The sequence below is a fragment of the Lotus japonicus genome, chromosome 4 (assembly GCF_012489685.1).
Source record: "Lotus japonicus ecotype B-129 chromosome 4, LjGifu_v1.2".
NCBI classification, from domain to species: Eukaryota; Viridiplantae; Streptophyta; class Magnoliopsida; order Fabales; family Fabaceae; genus Lotus; species Lotus japonicus.
The window spans coordinates 77,992,728-78,020,302 of record NC_080044.1 but is presented as its reverse complement, the minus strand read 5'-3'; the positions used below and the strand labels follow the sequence as shown (position 1 = coordinate 78,020,302).

The 27,575-nt window shown below is 35.1% G+C and overlaps 5 protein-coding genes across 6 annotated transcripts; 3 read left to right on the top strand and 2 right to left on the bottom strand.

The window, feature by feature from the left end:
* The first annotated feature begins 703 nt into the window (after window positions 1-703).
* On the top strand, window positions 704-3,622 carry LOC130712024 (F-box/kelch-repeat protein At3g06240-like). 2 transcript variants are annotated; one of them, XM_057561844.1, is made up of 2 exons: window positions 704-2,337; window positions 2,464-3,622. In XM_057561844.1, the coding sequence occupies exon 1, from the start codon at window positions 917-919 to the stop codon at window positions 1,838-1,840; it is 924 nt and encodes a 307-aa protein (XP_057417827.1). In that variant the 5' UTR covers window positions 704-916; the 3' UTR covers window positions 1,841-2,337; window positions 2,464-3,622. The 2 variants fall into 2 exon arrangements, with proteins under 2 accessions (XP_057417827.1, XP_057417828.1); XM_057561845.1 differs by having other exon boundaries at window positions 704-3,081; window positions 3,233-3,622.
* Window positions 3,623-3,857: 235 nt separating this feature from the next.
* Window positions 3,858-7,226, bottom strand: LOC130712023 (pentatricopeptide repeat-containing protein At4g39530). The gene has a single exon (XM_057561842.1). It carries the CDS (start codon window positions 7,112-7,114, stop codon window positions 4,577-4,579), a length of 2,538 nt encoding a protein of 845 aa, XP_057417825.1. The 5' UTR covers window positions 7,115-7,226; the 3' UTR covers window positions 3,858-4,576.
* Window positions 7,227-14,917: 7,691 nt separating this feature from the next.
* On the top strand, window positions 14,918-22,351 carry LOC130712025 (shikimate kinase 1, chloroplastic-like). Its single transcript, XM_057561846.1, has 11 exons — window positions 14,918-15,117; window positions 15,198-15,432; window positions 16,226-16,284; window positions 16,460-16,514; window positions 16,596-16,668; window positions 17,020-17,107; window positions 17,635-17,717; window positions 17,819-17,948; window positions 18,109-18,187; window positions 21,697-21,761; window positions 22,018-22,351. The coding sequence occupies exons 2-11, from the start codon at window positions 15,225-15,227 to the stop codon at window positions 22,075-22,077; spliced, it is 900 nt and encodes a 299-aa protein (XP_057417829.1). The 5' UTR covers window positions 14,918-15,117; window positions 15,198-15,224; the 3' UTR covers window positions 22,078-22,351.
* Window positions 22,352-23,454: 1,103 nt separating this feature from the next.
* Window positions 23,455-24,870, top strand: LOC130715828 (uncharacterized). The gene is made up of 2 exons (XM_057565954.1): window positions 23,455-23,611; window positions 23,995-24,870. The coding sequence occupies exon 2, from the start codon at window positions 24,000-24,002 to the stop codon at window positions 24,687-24,689; it is 690 nt and encodes a 229-aa protein (XP_057421937.1). The 5' UTR covers window positions 23,455-23,611; window positions 23,995-23,999; the 3' UTR covers window positions 24,690-24,870.
* Window positions 24,871-25,116: 246 nt separating this feature from the next.
* LOC130715829 (uncharacterized) lies at window positions 25,117-26,903 on the bottom strand. The gene is made up of 2 exons (XM_057565955.1): window positions 26,698-26,903; window positions 25,117-25,989 (listed from the first exon to the last, which is right to left on the bottom strand). Exon 2 carries the CDS (start codon window positions 25,982-25,984, stop codon window positions 25,298-25,300), a length of 687 nt encoding a protein of 228 aa, XP_057421938.1. The 5' UTR covers window positions 25,985-25,989; window positions 26,698-26,903; the 3' UTR covers window positions 25,117-25,297.
* Between the last annotated feature and the right edge of the window lie 672 nt (window positions 26,904-27,575).

Here is a 27,575-nt window from a genome sequence, read left to right as displayed (position 1 = left end):
ACATCGACGCCTAAGAGTAAAAAGTGATGAAGATATGAAGAAGAAATTTTTCTAACCTGATGGAAGATCTTCTTGTGCAGAAATGGTGCTGTCAGAGAATACAGAAGGAAGAGACTCTTGCTGATGTTTGTAACCACAATCAAAAGTTACAAAAACAACAAAGGAAACAACCAAGAATGTGAAAATGTTGCTCAAAGGGTTTCATAAGAATATGATGCACGGTTAGGATTAGAAGTAGTCAATATTCAACGGTCAAGTTTTAAAAAGAAAATAATATTGTTATAATTTAAATAATAAATATTTAGGGTTAATCATCGAATTGATCTCTGTTTTTGTAAGTCCGTTTGAGATTGGTTCCTCCACATAAAATATTGTGCTTATGGTCCCCACGATTGCACCATGTTTGTATTGAGTCATCGCCGATTGGCAGAGCTTTGGCGAGCTTGATGACCGGCTCCCCGAAGCTGATGTGGATTCATGACTGGATTAATGAACCAATATGTCAATTTTTTTTATTTTTTATAATTCAAAAATCTTAATAATTTTTTTACCCCAGAAAATCCCTTAAAACTAAATCCTACCCCCAATCAAACTAAACCCAAAACCAAATCCACATGTAAGTGAAGGGGGCTGAAAATAAATTGTAAGACTTGAGGGTCTGAATGTGTAATTTAGAAGAAGGTTATAAATTTTGGGGTTTAGGGTTTCAATTTTCACGGTGTTTGTGTTTCTTCTTTTCTCTCGCGAACACGCTTCACTCGCCTCACCGGCTTCCTCTTCTTCTCCGATCGCCGTCGCCGGCTCCACCACTCGCCGTCGCTGGTTTCCTACTTCTCTCTCGCGAAAAAGCGAGAGTCAGTCTGCTTCGCCTGGGTTCTGCTTCTGATCAAGACCGTGAGCACTTCATTATTTCACTATGATGAGGCATAACTGTCGAAGAAGGAGCATAGAGAGCCTCAATCTATCTTCCATTCTCCCGCACGATTTGATCGTTCAAATTCTGTTAAGGTTACCGGTGAGATCTCTCCTCCGTTTCAAATCAGTGTGCAAATCATGGCTGTCTCTGATTTCTGATCCCCAATTCGGTAAATCCCATTTTGACCTAGCTGCTGCACCCACCCACCGATGTCTTGTTAAAATCAATAATTTTAAATTGGAGTCCCTAGATGTAGATGCATCAGTTCTCGATCAGTCTTCAGAAGTAAACCTCAAATTTCCATATACTGGTTATGTTATTTTCCATATTCAGATTTTGGGTTCTTGTAGAGGGTTTATAGCTCTAGTCCGTGGGGGTGATGCAATTGTATGGAATCCATCAACCTGTGTCCAAAGAAAAATTGCAGATGACATTGAAATGAAGATTTATGGACATCTATATGGTTTTGGGTATGACAAGTCAACCGATGACTTCTTGCTCGTTTTTATAGATTTGATTGCTTTCGAGTTTTTTGAGGATGGAACCACTGTAGCTGAGTATCATTCTAGCATTGAAATTTTTTCCTTGAAAACACCTTCCTTGTTTTATCCAGAGCCTATTCCATATGTGAAACCGGAGGGATTTAATAGCAGTTATCTTGGGTTCTTCTTGAATGAGGCCCTGCACTGGTTGGTTACAAATGCTGAAACCTATCTTCATGCAATCATTGCGTATGATTTGGTAGAAAGGAGTTTGTCAGAGATTCCTTTGTCACCGATTTTAGCTGCGAAATTACAACATCAAGTATATTATTTGAGGGTCATGGAGGAATGTCTCAGCCTATGTTACCCTGGTGATGCGACTTCAATGGCTGAGATTTGGATGATGAAAGAATATAAAGTGCAGTCATCTTGGATGGACTAAGTTATTTGTTTTTTCTACTTATAACATTCCCAAATACTCCTTTTGTCCATTATGTTTCACCAAAAATGGTAGAATTTTTGGAACAAATGGCTTAGACAGATTTGTTATACTTAATGACAAAGGATGGCTGCTTGATCAGTGCACAACTTGGCCCGATTACCCTTTCCATTTTATTTCTTTACCATATTGCAGTATCTATAGAGAGAGTTTACTATCACTTCCTAATGACTCTGAGGAAGAAAGTGGTGACTTTGAGGAAGTAAGTGAAGATGGCCAGCTCATGAGTTCCTTAGAGGAAGGACGTGAAGATGACCAATAGTAACTGACAATAATAATTAGTGTATGGAATTCTTCAAACTAAGATCCTATAGAATTTATAATTAGGTGACATTCAGTTTAAGCTCATCTTTTCCAGCAGCCCATGAAGGGTGTAAGAGTGCAGTACACAGTTACGCTTGATGTCCTGGCTTGCCTTCAAATGATGATACTTAGCATTTGTAAGACAATGTTATTTATACAATGTTAAATCATCTCGCTGTAGTTAGTACATGCTATTTAGCATCTTTATCTTTTTCTCTTAAGTTTCAGTTTGTTTCTATTAATGTCTTTTACATGGTTTCCAGGTTCAATCTCTACTTAGTTGTACTGTAAGGTATTGTGCTGTTACTCATTTTGACTTGAAGTTATGGTGTCAATCTTAATCATCTAGGAGCTAATAGAAGGGAAGGGTTGAAGGAGGTTGTAACTAATCAAGTTATGATATGGATTGATCTCGCATGTGGTCAGTTTAACCCTTAATCATACTGATGTTCATAAGGCATCTGTCCAGTTTCATGATATCTGTAGATACTTTCATTGCCATAGCCCATTGGAAATGATGGTGCAAATGTGTAAGGAAGGATTGAATAGTTTTTAGCTTACGCCGAACCTTACCCATTACTTTTTCTTCCTCTGTGTAGATTATAGTTCTCTGCATAAGGTAGCAAACTTTGTTATTTGGATGTTTTATTTTTTTGGTTCCTACTCTGCACTTGATGTGTGTGTGATTCTATTGCACTCAATGCAGAAGCTCTCATGTCTCTCCAAGCTAAAAGCTTTTCTTTTTGCAGCATCAGACAGACAGGCATATATATATGCCAACAACAAAAATTGGAGGCATAAGTTGTGATTTTATTCCATTTTTCATAGAACTTGGTGCACTTTAAAAAAGCTATTCCACGATTTACCAACAAAGAAAAAATGTAAATTTATCTATTCAATTCCCATTTTCAAATATCGGACACCGCACATATAACTCAGTTTTTCTTATATAACATTGAAGACTGTCATATTTTCTCCTCCTTTCTATCTTATAAATTTGATTGTCTAGATAATTTTCATTATTTGTGTCAGAAACTAATCTCAGAGAGTCAAGCTTGAGTGCAATTTCAGCCTTGGGGGTGTTTATCCTTGTCTGGCCGTCTCGATGAAGTTGCAAAGCTGCAGCAAAAAAAAGGTCCTTGTTATCCAGGGCAAAGAGACAACCTGGATTGAACATGATCATAAAATGAGTGGAACAACTTGGAAGACAAACTGTATTGACTAGGAAAATGCACCCTATGAAGGGTAGTTGCTGCAACAGTAATGATACGAGTGATGAGGATGATCATGCTCCCAAATTATGATTGTTATCTTTACATTCATTACTTCTTTCATTTCTCTCTCTATGTGTCTACCCTCCGTTAATGTCTATGAATCATATTTTTGTAACGTAATGGTAAATTGGTTGTGAGGTTTTCTTCACATTAACTTCAACTTTTTTTTATTTCATGCATCATGACTCATGAGCTAAGCAACCAAAAGGGTAATTCCATTTTCTTGGAATATACTTCATGAACTGAGGCAGGGTCAAAGTAACTCATAATACAAGTAAATCATCAATGAGTGTAAACTAAGTAGCGTCAAAGTACGCCAGTCCAAGCTGAAAGGAATTTCTTCACTATCCTAAATCTTTTAAGGTGAAGGATTTACCTAGGAAAGAAAAAGAAAAAGGAGTTATGAAGGAGTAAATCAAGCGAATAGATTTAAAGAACTTCACATCACATGTTTATAAATTTTATCATTGTCTTAGGCTTTAATTTTCAAATCACTGACAGTAACTTCTCTTTTTTGTTTCATAAATAAACCCTTCAGTTTAGAGAAATGAAATATCTATCAAATAACACTACTCATCAGCAAAATAAACGTGTCTAAGTTGTGGAGCCTCTCAAACTGTACAATTTTTACACACAATCTTCTGCATAGTCCTGCTTTTTTTGTTCACCTAAATGGCAGTTTGCTTGCCATTACCTTTCCTTTACTCATCACCTCCAAAACATGCTCTTGAAGACACTCCGTGCCCGCTTGTTTAGCTCAAGCGGGAAACCACACATCCCAATGTGTATCAATAGAGAAATAAAATTTTGCCACGTTGACTCAAACATGGATCGGTGAAAAATCCAAACATATACAACTTTGATTGTCATGTCCAATCAAAAGGAAAACCCACTAGACATCGCATCCCTTGTCGACATAGTGATGAGACCAATTGAACATGCACCACAAATTAGCCTCGTAAAAAGATATCTTCATGATGAAAACAGCTTGAGATCCAATATTGCTCATCGAAGTAGCAAGCAATTTACAGGTTTTTCCTTTACGGTTGATGAGCCATTTAAAAGCTTGGCTAATTGTAATATTATAACAGTATGATTCAGCTCAATCATCAAGCACTAGTGCACCAGTGTTAGCCACATAACCAAACCCCTTGGTCTGTAGAATCAAATTGTCTAAAACTAAAGATAAAAGTGTGGAGTCACGATGAGATGTGTCTCTGGCAATAAACCTGTGAATTTCATTATCCACTTCAATCCAACTATAACCTGGTTCTTTAACTACCCCACTTATGTCCATTTTCTCCCGCACCCTTCTCACATTTACCCACATACCTTTTGATGCAAATATATTTGAAAGCAATACATATGATCCACTGTCTGCTGGGTCACATGAAATTGCCATCTCAGCTGCATATGTTCCCAGTTCAACATGACCTGAAACTCTACATGCACTGAGCAAGCTCCTCCATACTACTGGTGCTGGTTTTATTGGCATGTTATCAATGAACTCCTTAGCTTCATATATTCTCCCAGCCCGGCCCAAGAGGGAAACCATGCATGCGTAATGCTCGATTCCCGGTTCGATTCTAAACCGGGACATAGATTCAAAGTGATGAAATCCAAGGTCAAGAAGTCCGGCATGGCTGCATGCTGATAGCACGCCTACAAAGCTGACATAATTTGGTTTCACACCTTCCATAATCATGTGTTCAAACACCTCAAGTGCTTTCTCTGCTTCTCCGTGCTGGGCATATGTTGAAATCATGGAATTCCAACATGCAATGTCTTTCTGATTCGTGGAACTGAATGCCTTGTGAGCCTCTTCGATGCTTCCACACTTGGCATACATGTCCAATAGAGCGTTTGCGACGAAGGGGTCATCATCAAAACCCATCTTTATGACCTGATTGTGGAACTGCAGACCGTGTCGCATACTTGCTATGTTACTTGTTGCGGTTATTACAGCAGCAAAAGTGAATTCATTGGGTTCTAGTCTCGACATTTGTAAATCTTTGTAAAGTTTGAGAGACTCCTCATTTTCCAATAGTTGGGTGTATCCAGAAAACATAGCATTCCATACTACAATATCTTTGTCATGTATTTCCGCAAAAACTAGTCTTGCATCCCCAACACATGAGCATTTTGAATAAACATCTATTAGAGCACTTCCAGAAAATTTATCCAAAGAAAACCCATATTTAATAATCAGGCCATGGATTTGGTTGCTTAATTCCAGGTGAAATAATGATGCAGATACCCCAAGAAGGCTTACAAACGTTAATAGATGCGGTGGCAAAAAACTTAGCCTCAATTCACGGAAAAGATCCAGTGCTTCATACAGCTTGTCTTGTCTTGAGTATCCTTCTATCATTGCATTGTAGGATACCACATTAATATCAGTCATAAGGTCGAAAACTTTTCTTGCATCAGACAAGGAATCACATTTGGCATACATGTCAATCAAACCATTTTTCACAAAATCATCATTATCAATATTGGCCTTGGTGGTATGAGCATGCACTTGTCTTCCCTTTTCTAGAGCCTGGAGTGAACCGCATGAATTGAGAATGCTAGAGCAACCAAATGAATCAGGTTTCCAACCAGTTCTAGCCATTTCAACAAACAGGTCCATGGCATCAAAATGGAATGAATTTTGCATGCAACCAGCAATCATCGTGGTCCACGAAACAACATTTTTATCTCCCAGCCGATCAAACAACTTCCGACCCATCTCCACTTTGTGACACTTCAAATAAAAATCTATAATTCCATTGACCAGTGAAACATCCATATCAACAACCCTCCTTAATACATAGCAATGAATTTGCTTCCCCCCTTCAAGAAACTCAAGCATTGAACAAGCGCTCAAAACACTAGAAAGCACATATTTGTCTGGACAAACATCGCCCTCGCTCATTTGATTGAATAATTTTAAGGACACTTCACTTCTCCCCTGTTTTGCATACCCTGCTATAATTGTAGTCCAAGTGAAAGTGGTTTTAACTTCTAGGCCATCAAAAAGCAATCTTGCTTCATCAATATAACCATGCTTGGCATAAAAATCAATCAAAGAGGTACCCACATAAACATCCTGAACAAACCCACCCCTAACAACCAAACCATGCACCTGGAGAGCTTGGTTGAGACCCCCCAACTGCGTACAAGCTCTAATCACACTAGCTAAAATGTACTCATTTGGACTTTCAATGCAACTCCTCCTGAACTGGCAGAATAAAACCAAAGCTTCTATGCTGTAACCATGCTGAGTGTACATCGAAACCATGGATGACCAAGTAACAAGGTTTCTATGAGGCATAGTATCGAACAGCTTCTGTGCATCCTTTAGAAGGTTCAGTTTTGAGTATGAGTGTAAGAGGGTGTTGATAAGGAAGAGATCATGTTGGTGAAAACCCAATACCACAATGTGGGCATGGATTTTCTTATAGTAATAAGGAATGGGAGTGTTTGGGCATGGAAACTGCAATAAGTTGGCCAATTCACGACCAATTTTTCGTTGTGCTGGATCTTGTGATTGAAGAAAATGAGGTGACAAAGTGGAAAAGTGCAAAGTTTGGGTCACATTGATTTTGTTAAGGAATCTTAACTGGGATCCTAGTAGTAGTCGAAGTTGGATTCGCATGATAGATACTAGGTGGTGGATGCATGCTCTTGCTCTAGTTTATTTTGGTCAATAACTCTATCTCTAGTTTTAAGTGATAGTCCCAAATTCGAAACAAGCAATTCATTTTTGGTAAGAGCAATTAAATATAAGCATTTTCCACATTAAGAAAGAAGTAAATAGGAGGTATTATTTCACACCCTTCAAATGCTAGGATTTGATCATCTCTCATATATGAAAATTTTCTCATTTTGACATTTTGTATTTATCTATTTTCTTATATACATTCAGATGGTCTCACATCTTTAATACACATGAAATGAGTAATAGACACAAAAACTTCAACATGAAATCTACTATTTGTGGTTAACAAACAAATTTGCACACTAAAAACAAGTTACTACCTAAAATACTCTTGTAATAAAGTGACTATTTACACTTTCCTTGAGTTGGGAAGTTAAAAAATCTGCTTCCTAGAAGTATAAATAAATACACTTTTAGAAGCTAAATTCATTGTGTATCAAAAGTTAAGTTTCAAAAGTATAATTTTTCTTTTGTGAGAGTGAAAAGATTCCAAAATGTTACATGATATATGATCATGAAAAACAATGTTATTCGTGTGCAATCAAGAAGACATTTGAATTCTCGTTCACGTTAAGTGGATTTGCTAGTAAAATAAGTGAGATTTTTTTTCCTTTAAGTGTGAGTTCTTCTCCTCTTTTTTTCATCCACTATCTTTCCCACCGCCAAAGTCTCATGACCTCACCCCATTGTCGCCTTCTTGCCACCCGTGTGTCATCACACCGTTGCAATCAGAGCCTTCGTCTACTTGCCCCTGTACATCACCACCACCTCTTTCGTCCTCTATTTGCAGACTCTTCTGCGCCCACCACCACCTACCTTTGGACCATGTCCTTAATTTGACGGTTAGAATGCAAGACATTGTCATAATGATGTCTTTTCAGAGATCGTACTAATAGAGCTATGTGACACTTTCTTATTTCTTCGTAAGTAAAGTGAGCAAAATTGTTAAGACACTACCTAACAACAACCATCATTCTCATAAAAAAAATTCCACGTGTCATTCTCAGGTTAATTTTCATAAAAAATACATTTTTAAATTTTAAATTTGATTAGGATTTAGGTTGTTTATTTCTTGATTTTATCTTAATTTATTTTTGATTTATTTTTAGAGTATTAATTAATATGTAAGCTTTTTCTCCTTGGTCCCACTTGCCACATGTGCACTGATTTTTCCTTACCTTATTTCTCCTTAATAAAAATAATACATTTTTAAATTTTAGATTTGATTAGGATTTAGGTTTTTTATTTCTTGATTTTATCTTAATTTATTTTTGATTTATTTTTAGAGTAATAATTAATTTTTATGGTATTTTTATTGAATTTTCGGATTTTTATTTAATTCCGGATTTTATGAGTTTTTATTGTGATTTGCTAGATTTTGATAGTTTTTATCTATATTTATTTAGTACATTTTTAAATATTAGATTTGATTAGGATTTATGCTGTTTATTTCTGAATTTTAACTTAATTTATATTATTATTCATTTTTAGAGTATTAATTAATTTTTATGGTATTTTTATTGAATTTTTGGATTTTTAATTAATTCCGAATTTTATGAGTTTTTATTGTGATTTGCTAGATTTTGATAGTTTTTATCTATATTTATTTAGTACATTTTTAAATTTTAGATTTGATTAGGATTTATGTTGTTTATTTCATGATTTTATGTTGTTTATTTCTGGATTTTATCTTAATTTATATTATTATTTATTTTTAGAGTATTAATTAATTTTATGGTATTTTTATTGAATTTTCGGATTTTTAATTAATTCCGAATTTTATGAGTTTTTATTGTGATTTGCTAGATTTTGGTAGTTTTTATCTATATTTATTTAGTACATTTTTAAATTTTAGATTTGATTAGGATTTTATGTTGTTTATTTCATGATTTTATCTTAATGTAAAATATGTGATAAGTGATTTAAATTAATAATACATCCCATCACCAAAAACCCTCTTAAAACCCTGCCTACCTCCACCATCTCCACCATGGAATTCATCTCCTCCATGCAATTCTCATCCCATCTCTCCACTGAACGGAACCACCCCTACAAAATCGTCTCATCTCTCTCTCCAAGGAACCACTTTGCCATGCTAATTTCAAATTCACTCAGGTTTGATAGTTTTTATCTATTTTTATTTAGTACATTTTTAAATTTTAGATTTGATTAGGATTTATGTTGTTTATTTCTGTATTTTATCTTAATTTATATTATTATTTATTTTTAGAGTATTAATTGTTTTTTATGGTATTTTTATTGAATTTTTGGATTTTTTATTAATTCCGGATTATATGAGTTTTTATTGTGATTTGCTAGATTTTGATAGTTTTTATCTATATTTATTTAGTACATTTTTAAATTTTATATCAATATCAATATCAATCAATATATATTAGAAAAGAAGAACTTCTATCAGGCAGATTTAGTGACGTGTCATTCTCACGTTAATTCTTAGTGATGTGTCATTTTCACGTTAATTCTCAGAAAAAAAAATTCCACATGTCATTTTCAGGTTAATTTGCATAAAAAAATACATTTATAAATTTTAGATTTGATTAGAATTTAGGTTGTTTATTTCTTGATTTTATCTTAATTTATTTTTGATTTATTTTTAGAGTATTAATTAATTTTTATGGTATTTTTATTGAATTTTCGGATTTTTAATTAATTCAAGTTTTTATGAGTTTTTATTGTGATTTGCTAGATTTTGATAGTTTTTATCTATATTTATTTAGTACCTTTTTAAATTTTAGATTTGATTAGAATTTAGGTTGTTTATTTCAGGAGTTTATCTTAATTTATCTTATTATTTAATTTTAGAGTATTAGTTAATTTTTATGGTATTTTTATTGAATTTTCGTATTTTTAATTAATTCAAGGTTTTATGAGTTTTTATTGTGATTTCTAGATTTTTGTAGTTTTTATCTATCTTTATTTAGTAGCTTTTTAAATTTTAGATTTGATTTAAAAGATTTGTCCTAATTATCTAAGATTTACCTAGATTACTCCTTACTAAATTTATTTCATCATGATTTAAATAGATTATTAATATCTGAAATTTTTTTTCATAAAATTTTAAAAGATTAAAAAACTAAAAATTCAATAAAAATACCTTAAAAATTAATTAATAAAAACTACCAAATCACAATAAAAACTCATAAAATCCTTAATTAAATAAAAATCCGAAAATTCAATAAAAATAAAATAAAATTTAATTAATGCTCTAAAAATAAAATTTTTTTTACCTAAAATTTATTTCCATAACAAATCTTGAAACAAATTTTTTAAATTTAATTTTAAATTTGAGAAACTTTTTCATAAAACATTGAAATCTTTAAAGATTTGCCTTAATTATCTAAGATTTACCTAAATTGCTCCTTACTAATACTGCACCAGTCATCTCCTCCTCTACATGTCTCTACTGTGAACCGGTTTACATGGAGGAAAAATGAGGAAGATTACTCGAGTATGCAACTTGCTTAATGTGGTGTTGATAATTGTGTAAGTTGATAATTGTGTAAGTGTTTGACATAAATGTTTATGCTTCGCTTCCTAAAGGTTTTTTTGTTGCTGAATTTGATTGACCTAATTAGTGAGCACTATATTTGGTAGTGTTGATTCAATTCCTAAAAGCCATGTCCTTTAATTTTCTCTTAATTTGTTCATTGTTCCCTATTTTGTGATTGTTTTGTTTAATTTCATATATGCTTTAGTATTTGTTGGTGGTCTCTGTGATGCTTCCATATCTCTTAAATAAACTAATGTTGTGATGCTTTCTCTTATGCAACCCTTATTCTGAATGTTCTTAATCGGCCAATTGATAGTAGACTTACATGCTTTTATCCTTCCCATTGCAAGTTTATTTAATTGCATCATTGTCTTCCAGTTTTGGCTGTCAAAACTTCATCTACAATGTCAGCATCATGAAGGCATAGAAACTCTTTCAGAAGAAGGGACGTCCAACAAATTTGACCCAGGATCCCAGTTAAAGAAATGAGATTTAGGTAAGATACTTATTCACATGATTGCTTTCAATTCCAGATTTTGCTATTTTTCTTATTAATTAATAGCTTTTTTTTGTTGTCAATTGTAAATCGCTTTTAGACATAGCTATAGTCTCTTTTATTTTGCTTTACTATCTCAATAGTGGAAGCTTTTTTTCAATTAGTACATGTGTTAAAATTCTAAATTTGCTTAACTAAATGTCTGATTCTATTTGATTTTCAGGCAGTTTCCTATTTGGCTCAAGAATGTTTGGGGTTATGGTCCGAGAACTGCATCTTTATACCTGTCACATCCATGGGTATTAGTTGTACTCATAGCTGCATCTTTATAACTCATAAGTTACATTTAGTTTGGCTTCATAACTGATATTTGAATTTTTGCTTAGTGGGAAGTAAGCCTTAACACAGTTAATGAGCTGAATGGAAAGGGAATGTGGATAAGGAGAATGAATCATATAAAATTTCCTTATTTTCATTCACCAATTTATGGCATTTGCTCTTGCTATCTCATTTCTTGCTGATAAATTTATAACTACTGATTTGTGTTGATTTTGGATCTTAGAATTATTAATCTGATCAAATAAGTAACTTTTCCAGCATGTGGTTCATTATACTTTTCGTCTCCATTTTTTTACTACAATTCTTGATCTGATGTGGAATGGGGTTAGGATATAAGATTGGTGGCAGAATGAACAGTTCTTGGTTCATATAATGAGGATATGGACTTTGCTGAGCTCTATGGATATCACTTCTCATCCCAATTTTAGGTAAGGGAAGAAATTTATTATAGCCTTCAAACATTCTGATTGCTTAGTATAAAAAGATTATTAACTCTTATCCGGGTTTTATGGACTTGCATGTCTGCTGCTCACCTTTTTTTTTGGTAATTCAATTGTTTTCCACTACCTAAACATTATTTCATTGTTCCTCTCAATCTGTTTTGTCCATCTCACATGTGCAATGTAAGCTCTTGCTTGGTTTGCAATTTGGTTTTGTATTTTTTTTTCTATAACAAATGCATCATCTTGCACAATTTAAGATCATTCCCAATGTTGTAGAGTAAAAGAAAGACATTGATGCTCCCAACTACCAAAGAAGCATGGCGATGATTGATGATATGTGATGGATTTGCAAGAAATGGAACATGAGTTCTACACCAAGAATAGTATAAAATGTGTTATTCTAAATACAGTGGGTGGCTACTATACAGCTCTAAAGGACCACACTTCTTGATAAATTGTGGCAAAAAAGAGCATGCAAAGATCAATGTTTGTTGTAATGATGTTTCAAGGTGTTGCCACCTATGTATAAGTAAATCCTTCTCCTATTTTGACATGTGTTACACTGAAAATTTTAAAATCTTCTTTTTAACTTTAGAGTTTTTTTTATGCATATGTAACGTGACATATTGTTTTATATAAAAAGTATCATTATATTTTTTTTAAACAATCATTATACTCTAAACTAATTGATTGATATTGTGTTAAATTACAAATAAAATCAAATGAGATACCAACTAAATGCATTCAGTTATAAATGGAGAGGAGAAATTTCTGCACCTAAAATTTATTGCCAAAACAAATCTATGTTGGCTAATTTGAAATCTATGCAAAATTATTTTTGTCGGTTTAAGGTTCGTAAATTTTGTACAAAATCTGATATATTGCTATTTTATGACTTCAAATAAACAAAATGATGTCATATTTTATGATTTATCTTTCACAACCCTAATTTGTGCTACTGTCACATTCTTTTTTCCCATGATTAATATGTGTTTATCATCTGCTTTATTATAATTGTTCTTACATTCTTAGTATGTTAAATTTTTTATAATTTAAAATATGATCGATGTATCAAATACAATAGACACATTTTTTTTTTCCATGATTAATATGTGTTTATCATCTGCTTCATTAAGATTTTTCTTACATTTTTAGTATCTTAAATTTTTTTATAATTTAAAATATGATCAATGTATCAAATACAATAAACATATTCCCCGTGCAACGCACGGGTAAAAAGAACACTAGTTTTCTTTAAAAAAAAATAAGCGTAGATAGCAATTTTAGAATTTATACTTTTTCTGTTCAAATGAGTGCAAAAGAGCGTACTTTTTTCATTTAAGGATATTTTGGGAATTTAAAAAAAATTAAATGTGTTACTAGTTGTTTTGGGTGTGCAAAGAGCAACACACAAAAAAAAACAAATAGTAAAGTCATTGGTTGGTGGGTGGGTTGGTTTTATATGTCACACAAATGGTAGGTATATAACAGGATTTATAAAATAAAATATTTCAACGACAATCAAAATAAGAACATATTTCTCATTCATTAGCTACTTCAGCAAGAGACATGACTCATTCAAAAGTCTGATCTATGTCTTCTTCAAAATTATGACCTAAACCTACCATTTCCACTAAACGTTATCTATTATTTTCCTTCTTAATCATATATTTACTGTTTACACGTTTAAATTAAACGGCTACTATAAATTAATAATACATATCACATGTAAAACATAGATTTTAAAATTTCAAAAATATTAGTTGATATAAATGGTTCTAACGATGATTTACAGGTGATTTTTATATTTAATGTTAACTGTTTTTTTTTAATATTGATTAATAAAAAATTAATGAATCTATTTATTTGAATAATTAATTAAAGAGTAGAATATAAAAAAGAGATTAATTTCTATGCACCGACGGTGTAAATAAGTTTTACACCATCATCTAATCACATCCCTCCATTTTGTTAGCTTACAATTAATTTTGAATTTAAGAATATCTAAAAATTGGAAATGGAAGGTTGTGATTGAATGATGGTGTAAAACTTTTTACACCGTCGGTGCATAGAAATTAATCTCTATAAAAAAATATTTGACTTCATAATAAGATTAAAAAATTCAATCCAGGTCCTTTACGGCCTGCGGCAATAGTTCCCACCAACTTTCTTGCGGTAGGTGAGCACGTGTCAATATCTCAATGCCACGTGAGAAACATATTGCCATTTAATTTTTGTTTTTACCAATAAATCCCACGTGAAAATGAATTAATACAAATTTTATTTAACTTTTTTAAAATGCCTCACTTATATTAATATAATATTTTTTGAACTAACAAAAATATATGTTGGTAAAAAAGAAACACCATCACCTACTACTACTACTACAATTTTCAAGAGAGTAGTACTAATCAGATTAAATTGATTTTGAAGTAAATGATCATCTCAATTATTTTTTTCTCTTTCTTAAACCAGTGACGACACGCACTAATTTTTGTACAAATACGTAAATAATTTTTGGTGTCACATAGAAGAAATATAAACTTTTATTTTAATTAGAATCGAAATGAAAGGTAACCACTATATGAATAATTGAATGTAGTGAAATAAAAGTTGTTGTAACAAAAAAAGAGTTGTTAAGTTCATCATTGTTAATTTTTTTTTTTACATTTTTAAAGGGATGCAACACGAAGTCTTCCCAATGGGCCACTCATGCTAGTATTACTATGCTCAAGTACACGAAGTTCTGATGAGATCCGGTGCATTAGTGCTGAATGATCGCATCCAATTATACTTGTTAACTTGAGTTCACACACACAACTGATTATATGTTTTGAATAAATTAATCTCACTCACTTGCGCTCTACCCGTAATTTGGAGGTGTTTTCTTTGCATCTATCCATTTTTATTTTTTAAAAATATACGTCTTTGAATAAAAGAAGGAAAAAATTGCACTTCCCTGACAAGTGCGTACGTATTTGTGAAAAGTTGGATCTTCTGTGTACCGAGAGAGAGGAAATTCTGCAGAACGTGAATGCAACAAACAATTCCCCTCCAAAATTCTCCTCCTTCAACTTCAATTCCACTCTCACTCGCTGATCCATTCCAATCAGATTCCATTTCCAATTCTCTCTCTCTGCAATCCTCAGTGGTCAGTTTCAATTCTGATGATTCGTAATGGATTCAGTTTCTGTCGTTTTGTTTGTTCAAATGAAATCTATGTCGTTTCAGGTAGTCATTACTGTGTGAGGTGAAGCAATGGATGCTGCTAAAGCTGCTTTGCAACTTCCGGGTTTGGTTCAACCCGAGAAGATTGGGAGAATACCCACTTGCAGTTTCAATCTATCTCGTGACCAACCACTGAAACTTCGGGGTTCAATCTATTCGGCCAAGTTGCATTCATCAAAGATTCACCGCCGCAGGATAGCATCTATGGAGGTTGCTTGTTCTTATGATAATCTTCCAGGTTGCTTCAAAATTGAAAAATCAATTGCATTTTCACACTACCCATTTTCTCATTTTTCATTGTTGGTTTCAAAATTCTAGCTTTGGATTTGCTGTTATTGTTGTTAGAATGTCAATTTTATTGAAAATGAAGAATTTGTAATTATGGTAAGAACTAAGAAGGGCCAATGAACTTGACTTGTAAATTGTTCAATTAATTGGGATCAAAATCTGTTGTTGTTGTTGTTGTTTGGAAAATTGCAAATCTGTACCTAAAGGTAACTCCTTTTGGTAGTTATTTTGCCCAATTGTTATTTTCCCAACTGAATTTTGTACATAAACATGGGTTTTCCCAACTTTTTTCTTTTCTTTCCAGCAATGGACAGGTGTCAAGCTGCTCCATGAAACCAACCTTAGCCAAATAAGGTTTTGCTTGCTTGTCATAAGAACTTTAAGAGTTCCAAATTCTGTGGAATCTTCTTCGAATATCTGTGTTGAAAAACATGATGTAATTGGTATGGAAGGATAATACTAATAGTCTCACCAGCTAGACCCTTGAGAGTAGTTTCTGTCAAGGTGAACCGGATAAAATAAGGCTGCCCAATTTTTAGCTAGCTTTTGTAATTGGCTCCTTGAATTATATTTACTTTTATTCATCAGTGAAAAAATTAACATACCGCGTCTTTTAAAGGAAAACACGGTTTTTTAGCAGATGCACTGTGTAGTATGCTGCATTAGATTTAGTTTGCTACTGAACAAAATAAGTGTTACCCTTTTTTAATGCTTACATCTAATTTCTGATGTTACTCTTGTAGCTTCGACATTGGAATCTGGAAGCCGCCGTGCTCCTCTCGATGATGAGTTGATTCTGAAGGTTGAAGCATGTGCCTTTTGTCACTTTTTATTAATTTAAGTCAATTAAGTCTAGTGGATGTAATATCCTTCTGCTCTAGTAAGCAAAAGCATCAAGAGATAGTAATCTCAGCTCTGTTTGTTGCGTGTTTAAGCATCTATATGCCATTCTCTTACTTGAATCAATGAACTTGCAGAATAGGTCACAAGAGATCCAGCCATATTTAAATGGACGCTGCATATACCTTGTTGGTGAGTTTCTTGGTTTGATGCTAGTATATGTTACAAGTATGATTACTTTGGCATTCAAAATACTTTCAATTTGACATACAGGAATGATGGGCTCCGGGAAGACAACTGTGGGGAAGATCATGTCAAAAGTGCTAGGTTATGAATTTTGTGATAGGTTAGTAGGTTAATTGCCCATCTTTGGCTATAAAAGAACTATGCCATTTTTTGTGTACTTATATTTAGCATTTGATATGAGCTTCAACTGGTGTTCATATCAAATTAATATTAAGGGATCTAAATCTAAGGACATGCAACAGATGTATATTTGTGTGATTGTATGCAGCTGATGAAAATAGGTTGGGTCTTAGTTATCCCGTGGAATAGGTTCTAATCTGGTATCTTAGAATTTGGTTTGAAATTTGTGCATAACAGTGTTCATGTTCGTCTATCACAATACAATTACTGTATCCATGACCACATCCTTGTTGAATATTTTCTGTAAACTTTTGCACTTATGGGTGTTTAGTGATGCATTGGTGGAGGAAGAGGTTGGTGGGAACTCTGTGGCTGATATATTCAACCTCTATGGTGAATCTTTCTTTCGTGATAAAGAGGTCAGTTGGAACGCACTATTTTCCAGTTTTCATATTATTCGGTGTTTTAATTTTTTAAAATTGTTTTGAACTTTTATATTTTCCTGTTTCTTTAATCATATTCATCTATGGTTAAATTATAAGCTGCTCCAAAAAGATGGGAGATCAAGTGTTTGAAATACCAATAATGATTGTATTTTAGGATGTCTGGTAGTAAATTAACGCAGCCCAGTTTGTAGAGGAAGCAAATTAGTACATATTTTAATCTTAAAGTCCTACAGTTATTTGGTCTCAAGCAACATGTTGAATCATTCGACGTAACACTTTCATATTAGCTTAAGCCAAAGCTTTGTTTCTCAATGAAATAACTTTGTACAAGGTTTTTGAATTATATTAATAAAATTTGGTAGCTTATTGTACTACTATATCTCTGAACTTCTATTTTTCTGTTTGGTGATAAAGATACATATTGTGAATTGTTGTAGATTTCCTCTGTGGTTCTGTTATCAAATTCATCGTTTATTTTCCTTGCTTATTCACCATTTCAGACAGAGGCATTGCATAAGTTGTCCATGATGCATAGACATATTGTTTCTACTGGTGGAGGTGCTGTTATGAGGCCCATCAATTGGTATAAGAGTTAAACTACTAACGAAAAATGTTTAGGCCTCACTTTTTATGATGAAATCTTTCCTCATCTTTACATGCACTTGTATATGGATGGAATCCCAGGAAATATATGCACAAGGGGATTAGTGTTTGGTTGGATGTACCAGTGGAAGCGTTGGCACAAAGAATTGCAGCAGTAGGAACTAATTCTCGCCCCCTTCTACATTATGAGGCAGGGGATGCATACACAAGGGTAAGTTATATCTCTTCCAGTAAGAGTATTTTTCTCTTGAGAACACAATATGTCAATTATTTAGGTTTTAGGTCACCGAATGCGAGCAACTAATCATAATAGGAACTTACCTCAATAAATTATTTCGCCAATAATTTGACCCTTTGGAATTCATATGCAGGCTTTGATGCGTTTGTCTGCTCTCTTTGAAGAGAGAGGTGAAGCCTATGCCAACGCCAGTGCCAGGGTCTCATTAGAAAGTATGTATATGAACCTTTCTTTTTTGTTTTGAAATTAAAATTATGGTATTGTCCAGGATCTGTGGGAAAGAAAAAGTAAAGGCTTTGTATGCATGATCTGTGGAGCTTTTAATTTTTTTGCCATATTGCTTTGAATCAATTAGTATTTCAAGATTGCCCAAATATAAGCATTTACAGGTCATATTACAATCTTAATTTGTGAAGCTCAACACATTATTCATTCACTTTGTATGCTTCCTTGAGATGACAATAATAGCCTCATCTTGGAACCCTAGCAGCAGAGCGAGAAACGGCGCTGCTCAACCGTCCCCTCCCCCAATGGGGGGCTTCTCCCTCCATGAACCCATTCATGGGAGGTCTTTTATCCATGTAACGTGTGGTTTTCCCCCTCTTTAATGATGGTTTTTTCTTTGTCTGGTTATGATATTTTTTTCATCTTCCCTGCCTTCCTCCTCATTCCTCTAGCCACTGTTGAATACCTATTAAGATATAGTTTATTATTAGTGTTATCTCATAGAGATATAGTTAAGATTTGTTTATCTATTTTAGATTAGTATCTATTTAAATAGAGATGATATCTATTTAATTAGAGATAGGTTTAGATAGATTTAGTTTGTTTTAATCTCTTTGTTAATCTATATATATTGTAGTCTAGTCAAGTATTATCAATGAAATATACAAGTAATATTTTCATCAAATTCAAGTTGGTATCAGAGCAAGTTTCGATCCTACCGCTGTGAGGGGGCTCCTCCCCGTGAGCCCCCTCATGGTGGTTTTCCAAATCTCTTTGGATTTATTTTTCGTACTTTGCTTCCGCTTGTTAGTTCTAGCCGTTTTCTTACGGCCTGGTTTCTTTTTGAATACACTCCCCCTTGTCTTGGAACCCTAATGACCCTTGTCTTTAGCAGCCACCGTCAACGTCCTTCCACTGTTGTTTTTTTTTCGAAGTTAATCATAATTGATAGTAGACATGTCCATTGGAGTCGCAACACAAGGATCTTCCTTTTTTTTCCGAAGCGCCGCCACCAGATTCTCCGTGTGAAGTCCACGCGCCGCTCTCTCCGCTGCTTTGTTCTCGCTGGTTTTCTTTGTGTATCAACCAAGTTTGGTTTTAAGGATCCTCTGTTTTGACGTGTGTTGTGCCACCACAGTTGTGATCATCTGGTCTTCCTCTTTTCTGGTCCTGTTTGAGGGGTCGGTTTGTCTAGATCGGCCCTCGTTGCTTGCAGATCAAGGCGTTTGGTTGTTCCTTATTAACATTCAGAGTCCAATATTGAAGCTGCTATTGTTTGACCGCGTCTGAAGGTCTGTGAAACTTGTAAGCAATCATGGCCTTTCAGAATATTGGTGCTGCAAACAGTGATGATGCCTTCTATAGGTATAAGATTCCTAGAATGATCACAAAAATTGAGTGTAAACCAATAAAGGTAATTATTCTGTGCTGCTGATGTGTATTGGTGGTTTTCTTTCACTTCTTTTTGCGGGTTCTATTCTTGCTTTTCTGGTATGGTTTCTGTTTTAGCGACTGCACAAGGGACTCCTTAATTTGGGAACATAGAACCTGGTTTATCCTTTGTCAACGAAATCAACTTGGCTAAAGCAATTAGCTTCCATCTGGGCACGTTCTTTCCTAATGCTGCTTCTTTGTTGCTATTTTTTGTTCATGTCCCTTTAGCCAACAAAAATAAGGGGTTATATATATATATATGTATATTGAAATTGGAAATTGATGCTAGTTGTCATGCAGTCAATACATAGCCTGGTCTAGAGACCACAGTCAACCACCTCTGACAATCGTTACCCTTTGTTGCTGGTTTGGTGGAGGTTGTCCCCAAGAAGTGTTTGGTTGGATCTAATTGTATTGTGCTGCTACACTATTCATAGTCTTTGAATGTTCCATGTGATTGCAAGAATTGAAATTCTTCTCCTTGGCAATTGGCAATGGTAATTCGTTTGTTTGGTGAAGGATTGCATTGTTTAGATCCCGGTGTGAAAGATTTTATTGTTTGGCTTTGTTTTGAGGTGTTGTGCTGCCACCGTGGTGATCGTACAATCTTCCTCTTCCAGTTTGGTTCATGGGTCTGTTGTGTTTTTCTCATCTGCGAGCGATGTTTCTTGCTGTTTGAGATCTTAGTTTGCGTCTCATGGTTCGAGATGCTCTTATTATATTGATCTTGGCTGACTTTATGCAATTTGGTTTTGAAGGTGACTCGCCTTCGTTTGTTTTGTCTCGATTGTTTGGTTTTCTGGTTTTAGGGCTTCAGCTGCGAGTTGCGCTGGCCCACTCTCTAATGTTTGAGAGTTGTCTGTGTCAAAGTTGACACCATTGTTTGTCTTAGAAGACATCAATCGGTCGACCTCAAGTATGTTTTATTTCTGTGTGGTTGTTGTTGGTGAGTTGTTGCTTCAGCCTTGTTTTGTTTTCGGGCGTATTGTTGCTGGTTTTTCGCCCTTTTTTGCTGGCTCAGCTACCCTACGACACTCCAGAAGAATTGGTTTTTGTCTTGCATCAATTTCAGCCAGATCAAGTATGAGAAGTTGTCTTTTGCCTGCCCATGGATTTAGCAGAAGTTTGAAAGATTATTCAATTTGAAGTATGAGAAGTTGTCTTTTGCCGCCATGAATTTACTAGAAGTTTGAAAGGTTATTCAATTCGAGATTCGCCAAGACAGTCATTATTAAGGGATATCTATTAAAATAATTTTCTTCTTGGGTTCGAGTTGTTACAAGCTTAAAGCTAAGTAAGCTTTAGCTTGAGGGGGAGTGTTGAATACCTATTAAGATATAGTTTATTATTAGTGTTATCTCATAGAGATATAGTTAAGATTTGTTTATCTATTTTAGATTAGTATCTATTTAAATAGAGATGATATCTATTTAATTAGAGATAGGTTTAGATAGATTTAGTTTGTTTTAATCTCTTTAATAATCTATATATATTGTAGTCTAGTCAAGTATTATCAATGAAATATACAAGTAATATTTTCTCCCCCTCTCCACCATCTCCTTTGAACTTTTCATGCGGCAGGCAACCACCTTTTGCCTCACCATCTCCTTCTGATTGACTTTGGATTACCTCTCTAAAGCTTGGTTTAGGGCAGCTTAGCCGCTTGCTCTTGATTGGCATCCATCGCAGCAGCTACACAGAGTCGGCAAGGCCCCAGAAATAAGGGAAGTGAAAAAATGCGAAGGATTTGATACAAGAAAATTGGCTAGAGGAATGTTTTGATGTCAAATCAGATTAAGGAGATCTTTTGATTCTATTTCTATTATGATGGTTAGTGACTTTGTGAGCAAGCATGCTATGTATTGTAGTGTTATATGCTTAAGCATTGTAGTATTGCTCTTTTGTGCTTATCTAGAAGTTTGTGTTCTCTGTTTGCTTGTTGATGTAAGTGCCATTTTGGATGCCTTGAAGGCTTTAATCTAAATGACTCTTGACAAGGAAAAATGAATAAATAACAACAATAAAAGTGCAATTTCTGATACTTCTATGTTGTTTTATGCAGAGATAGCTACAAAACGGGGCCAAAGAGATGTGTTAGATTTGTCTCCAACTGCAATTGCAATTGAGGTCTTCAGCAATTTCTGTCTCATGCCCTTGCAGTTGTAACTCCATTTTAGTTTGTTTACTTAGTATATGTTTGGTATAGCATAGATGCAAACACAAATGTGATTTCACGTATCTCAATTTTACATTCAACACGATTGAGTTCAACGGAAATCCAAACATACACTTATGGGCAAACTGAAATATTCGTTGACGCTTAAGTTGAATAGAAATTTTGTATATTTGATGCATATCTAATGAATCCCTTTGTATCTTGCAGGCACTAGAGCAAATTGACGCTTTTTTGAAGGGTGAAGATGGACGTTATGCAGGATGCTAGTACAATATTTGGACGCAAGCATGTTTTGATTGTTTATATTTTTCTCTTCATTTTGTAATTTGCTCATGCTGTTGTGCAGTGTCTTTTGTGTGGATAAATAAAAATAAGAATAAAGCAACATGGCACATGTTGTTTATGTATAATTTGTGTTGGCAAATTAAGCATAATTTGATAGCCAATAGCAACCGTATTTGAGCTATACATTTCTGTTTCATTGTTGATGTATATACTTTGCTATACAAGGTGTTTGTTGTAAATCAAGTTCGTTGATCAATTTGTGTGCTTTCATTTTAGAGATTGAATGTTCTAAAATGTAAAGTGATATTATTATATTTTTAAATTTACTATGCGCATGTTTAGAAATCCTTCTACCATTCATTTTAAAATCCAAATTATCATGTAAATAGCTTCTGGTAAAGTTAAAAACATACTAGAAAACTTACATTCGTCTCATGGTAAAATGTATATTTCCCATCTCGTATGATACCAACAATGCTTACAGTAGAATCTATTTTAATTTGTGCACACTATTTGATGTGTATGAAGTTGAACAAATAGTTGTTTTTTAAGGTTGATTCAATTCGTCTGACCACATGCTATTTTAATTTGTGCACACTATTTGATGTGTATGAAGTTGAACAAATAGTTGTTTTTTAAGGTTGATTCAATTCGTCTGACCACATGCTACTGCATTCGCCCACTAGCGCAACCCTCGCATCGGCAGTGAGAATTAAGCACACAAATTTCTTAAGGGAAGAAGTACTTCATTCTTACCAACTGAGCCAACATGTGTTTGATTAGAAAATTGTTTATTAATAACTGGACTAAAATACCATAATTAATATTTATATGTCATTTGTTCTTCTCCATTCTTTACAACTAAATCACATTGATCAATAAAATAGATATGTGATTGGTTAAAATATGATGTAATAGGTGAGACAATTTATTATTAAAATAATTTTAAATCACATATTTATGTTTTACTATTGTAATAATTTGCATCAAGTTGAGATGGCCGAGTTGGTCTTTCAGTTACCTTATAAATTCCACCAGCACAAATTTGCCAAATTCCACCTTTATGCTCAAAACAGGTAATCCAAATTCATCATACAATAAATAGACCCAAGTGCAAACCACGTCCATATGATTCATGTAGAAATCATATGACAATCATATTTACAAAATGAGAAATTGTTAGTAATTGTCAAACATGTTTTAAATCCAGTTATGTACACTCGGTTAAGTTAATTGCTCGGGCTCCAAGAGAACGCCTGTCAATGGGCCACGTGGCGCAATCCCAATGGGCCGTACGCTGGTCCACACCTAACCTGCAGAAAAAATTCAAACTGGAAAGCAAAAAAGCCAAAACACGCTTTCTTCCTCCCACTCAGTGCTTTCTTCTTCTTTCTACCTCTGTGCCTTCCAGTTTACCATTGAGCCACCATCACGCCGCCGACGGACCCAACCGCGCCGCCGTCGTTCCAACCCAACCACCGCGGGACTCGACGCCACCTTGAGCCCCCTTCAACAGGTTCGTTCTCCCCCTTTCTCTCTTTATAGCAAAAATTAGTTTGTGGGTTAGCTGAAATAAGTCTTTCATGTGCAACTGGTTTGTGGAAGCTTTGCCTCTTCTCCATTCTTTCTCCATGTTATGTAAAATTAATTTTCCCTTGCTTACGGTCCTCATGCCTCCTTGACAACCCAAAAACCCTAAAATTTAACACATAAAACTCAAGTTTTATCTTACTAAAACAACTAATCTGATTGTGAGCTGCTGGTTCTCACGCCTCCTTGAGGCTTCAACCCTGAAGTTTATTAAACACACAATTAGCTTTTTACTGCAATAACCATGAATTATTACTTATCTTCCACTTTTCAAGTATCTAACAATTTACAAATGATTCATCTTTGCAGGAAAAATGTCTATGAATAGAGCTGAGCTGAAAGCTTACTCTGAAAAAGCTAAGAAGGCTCAGGTCAGCAGTCATTCCTCGATTCCTCATTCCAACGCTAAGAGTGGAGATTCCTCCACCTCATCGAGGACACTTAAGCGCAAAGCTCCCGAGTTGTCTGACCATGCTCCTCCAGCGCCTGAGCCGGCTTTAGGGGAGGTACCTTCTATCCCACCTCTTACCCAGGACGTCGACGTCTCAGCTCCTGTTGACTCCCCGGCCATGACAAACCTAATGTTAGCCATCCAAGCCGTGCAGCAAGAAAAAACGAAAGATGCAGCCGCCATTCTTGACTTACAAGCTAAGGAACCAAAACGTAGAGCAACCTTGAAAAAGAAGATAGCTGAGCTGACCACGGAGATAGGTAACTTACAGAAGTCGCTTGAGATAGCGAATGACAAGATTGGAAAGATGGAGCTTCAAAAAGCAACCTTGGCTGAGTCTCATGAAGCTGAATTGAAGGCCTTGCGGGCTAACGTTGAAGACCTTCAAGATAAGCTAGACCTGCAGAAACAAGATACCGCTCTTGCATTTGAGGGAGGTTTTGAGGAAGCGGTGGCTCAAGTTAAGTGTCTTCATGAGAACATCGATATCTCGGAAGCACATCCCTTCAAAGTGATTAAGGATGGCAAGCTCGTGGAAGTCGGGTTTCCCTAGACAGCTCCTGGCAAGGATGGTTGTTTAACCCTATGTAGTTGGGTTCGTTCTTAGTCTTGGCTTTGTTAGCCTCTATACAATATTCTGTTTGTTGCTTGTCTTTATGTTTGGACGCATCTATTGTTTTGCTTTTAATGCGCTTTCCATACGACTGATCGTAGTATAAAGACATTTTGACCAATCCCAAACATACGCCTCATCATCATTTCCATGTCATGAATGACACCTTTTGGGGCTCTAAAAACCGACATGTAATACAAGGTAATGGCCCCAATGACTGATTTTAACATAACCACTCACCCGCTCAGGGATAAGTATTTTGAACTCCAACTTGCCAACCTAGCTGTCATTCTTCCAATCACCAGTTTCCAAAAGGCAACTCTCCCCGGGTTCCCACCCAGTGGAAGCAAACAGAATATGTTTGGGATTGGTCAAAATGTCTTTATACTACGATCAGTCGTATGGAAAGCGCATTAAAAGCAAAACAATAGATGCGTCCAAACATAAAGACAAGCAACAAACAGAATATTGTATAGAGGCTAACAAAGCCAAGACTAAGAACGAACCCAACTACATAGGGTTAAACAACCATCCTTGCCAGGAGCTGTCTAGGGAAACCCGACTTCCACGAGCTTGCCATCCTTAATCACTTTGAAGGGATGTGCTTCCGAGATATCGATGTTCTCATGAAGACACTTAACTTGAGCCACCGCTTCCTCAAAACCTCCCTCAAATGCAAGAGCGGTATCTTGTTTCTGCAGGTCTAGCTTATCTTGAAGGTCTTCAACGTTAGCCCGCAAGGCCTTCAATTCAGCTTCATGAGACTCAGCCAAGGTTGCTTTTTGAAGCTCCATCTTTCCAATCTTGTCATTCGCTATCTCAAGCGACTTCTGTAAGTTACCTATCTCCGTGGTCAGCTCAGCTATCTTCTTTTTCAAGGTTGCTCTACGTTTTGGTTCCTTAGCTAGCTTAGCTTGTAAGTCAAGAATGGCGGCTGCATCTTTCGTTTTTTCTTGCTGCACGGCTTGGATGGCTAACATTAGGTTTGTCATGGCCGGGGAGTCAAAAGGAGCTGAGACGTCGACGTCCTGGGTAAGAGGTGGGATAGAAGGTACCTCCCCTAAAGCCGGCTCAGGCGCTGGAGGAGCATGGTCAGACAACTCGGGAGCTTTGCGCTTAAGTGTCCTCGATGAGGTGGAGGAATCTCCACTCTTAGCGTTGGAATGGGGAATCGAGGAAGGACTGCTGACCTGAGCCTTCTTAGCTTTTTCAGAGTAAGCTCTATTCATAGACATTTTTCCTGCAAAGATGAATCATTTGTAAATTGTTAGATACTTGAAAAGTGGAAGATAAGTAATAATTCATGGTTATTGCAGTAAAAAGCTAATTGTGTGTTTAATAAACTTCAGGGTTGAAGCCTCAAGGAGGCGTGAGAACCAGCAGCTCACAATCAGATTAGTTGTTTTAGTAAGATAAAACTTGAGTTTTATGTGTTAAATTTTAGGGTTTTTGGGTTGTCAAGGAGGCATGAGGACCGTAAGCAAGGGAAAATTAATTTTACATAACATGGAGAAAGAATGGAGAAGAGGCAAAGCTTCCACAAACCAGTTGCACATGAAAGACTTATTTCAGCTAACCCACAAACTAATTTTTGCTATAAAGAGAAAGGGGGAGAACGAACCTGTTGAAGGGTTATTGTAGTAAAAAGCTAATTGTGTGTTTAATAAATTTCAGGGTTGAAGCCTCAAGGAGGCGTGAGAACCAGCAGCTCACAATCAGATTAGTTGTTTTAGTAAGATAAAACTTGAGTTTTATGTGTTAAATTTTAGGATTTTTGGGTTGCCAAGGAGGCATGAGGACCGTAAGCAAGGGAAAATTAATTTTACATAACATAGAGAAAGAATGGAGAAGAGGCAAAGCTTCCACAAACCAGTTGCACATGAAAGACTTATTTCAGCTAACCCACAAACTAATTTTTGCTATAAAGAGAGAAAGGGGGAGAACGAACCTGTTGAAGGGGGCTCAAGGTGGCGTCGAGTCCCGCGGTGGTTGGGTTGGAACGACGGCGGCGCGGTTGGGTCCGTCGGCGGCGTGATGGTGGCTCAATGGTAAACTGGAAGGCACAGAGGTAGAAAGAAGAAGAAAGCACTGAGTGGGAGGAAGAAAGCGTGTTTTGGCTTTTTTGCTTTCCAGTTTGAATTTTTTCTGCAGGTTAGGTGTGGACCAGCGTACGGCCCATTGGGATTGCGCCACGTGGCCCGTTGACAGGCGTTCTCTTGGAGCCCGAGCAATTAACTTAACCGAGTGTACATAACTGGATTTAAAACATATTTGACAATTACTAACAATTTCTCATTTTGTAAATATGATTGTCATATGATTTCTACATGAATCATATGGACGTGGTTTGCACTTGGGTCTATTTATTGTATGATGAATTTGGATTACCTGTTTTGAGCATAAAGGTGGAATTTGGCAAATTTGTGCTGGTGGAATTTATAAGGTAACTGAACTTGCTTTTGTTGAATTACTATATTGCACCTAAAATTTATTTCTAAAAAAAATATATCTTGGCTAAATTAAAAATTGTAAATCTGACAAACTTTTTCATATAATATTAAAATAAATATTAAAATCTTCTTTTCAATTTTAGAGATTTCTTTATCATGTATATGAAAAATGAGATTTTGTTTTATATAAAAAGTATTATTATATTTTTTTAAGCAATCATTAGATTCTACACTAATTGATTGCTATTATGTTAAATTTCAAGTAAATTCAAAAGAAATTTTTTCACAAAATATTAAAATTTTAAAAGAGCTGTCATATTTATCTAAGATTTACTTAGATTACTCCTTACTACTACTGCATCAGCCAAAGATAATT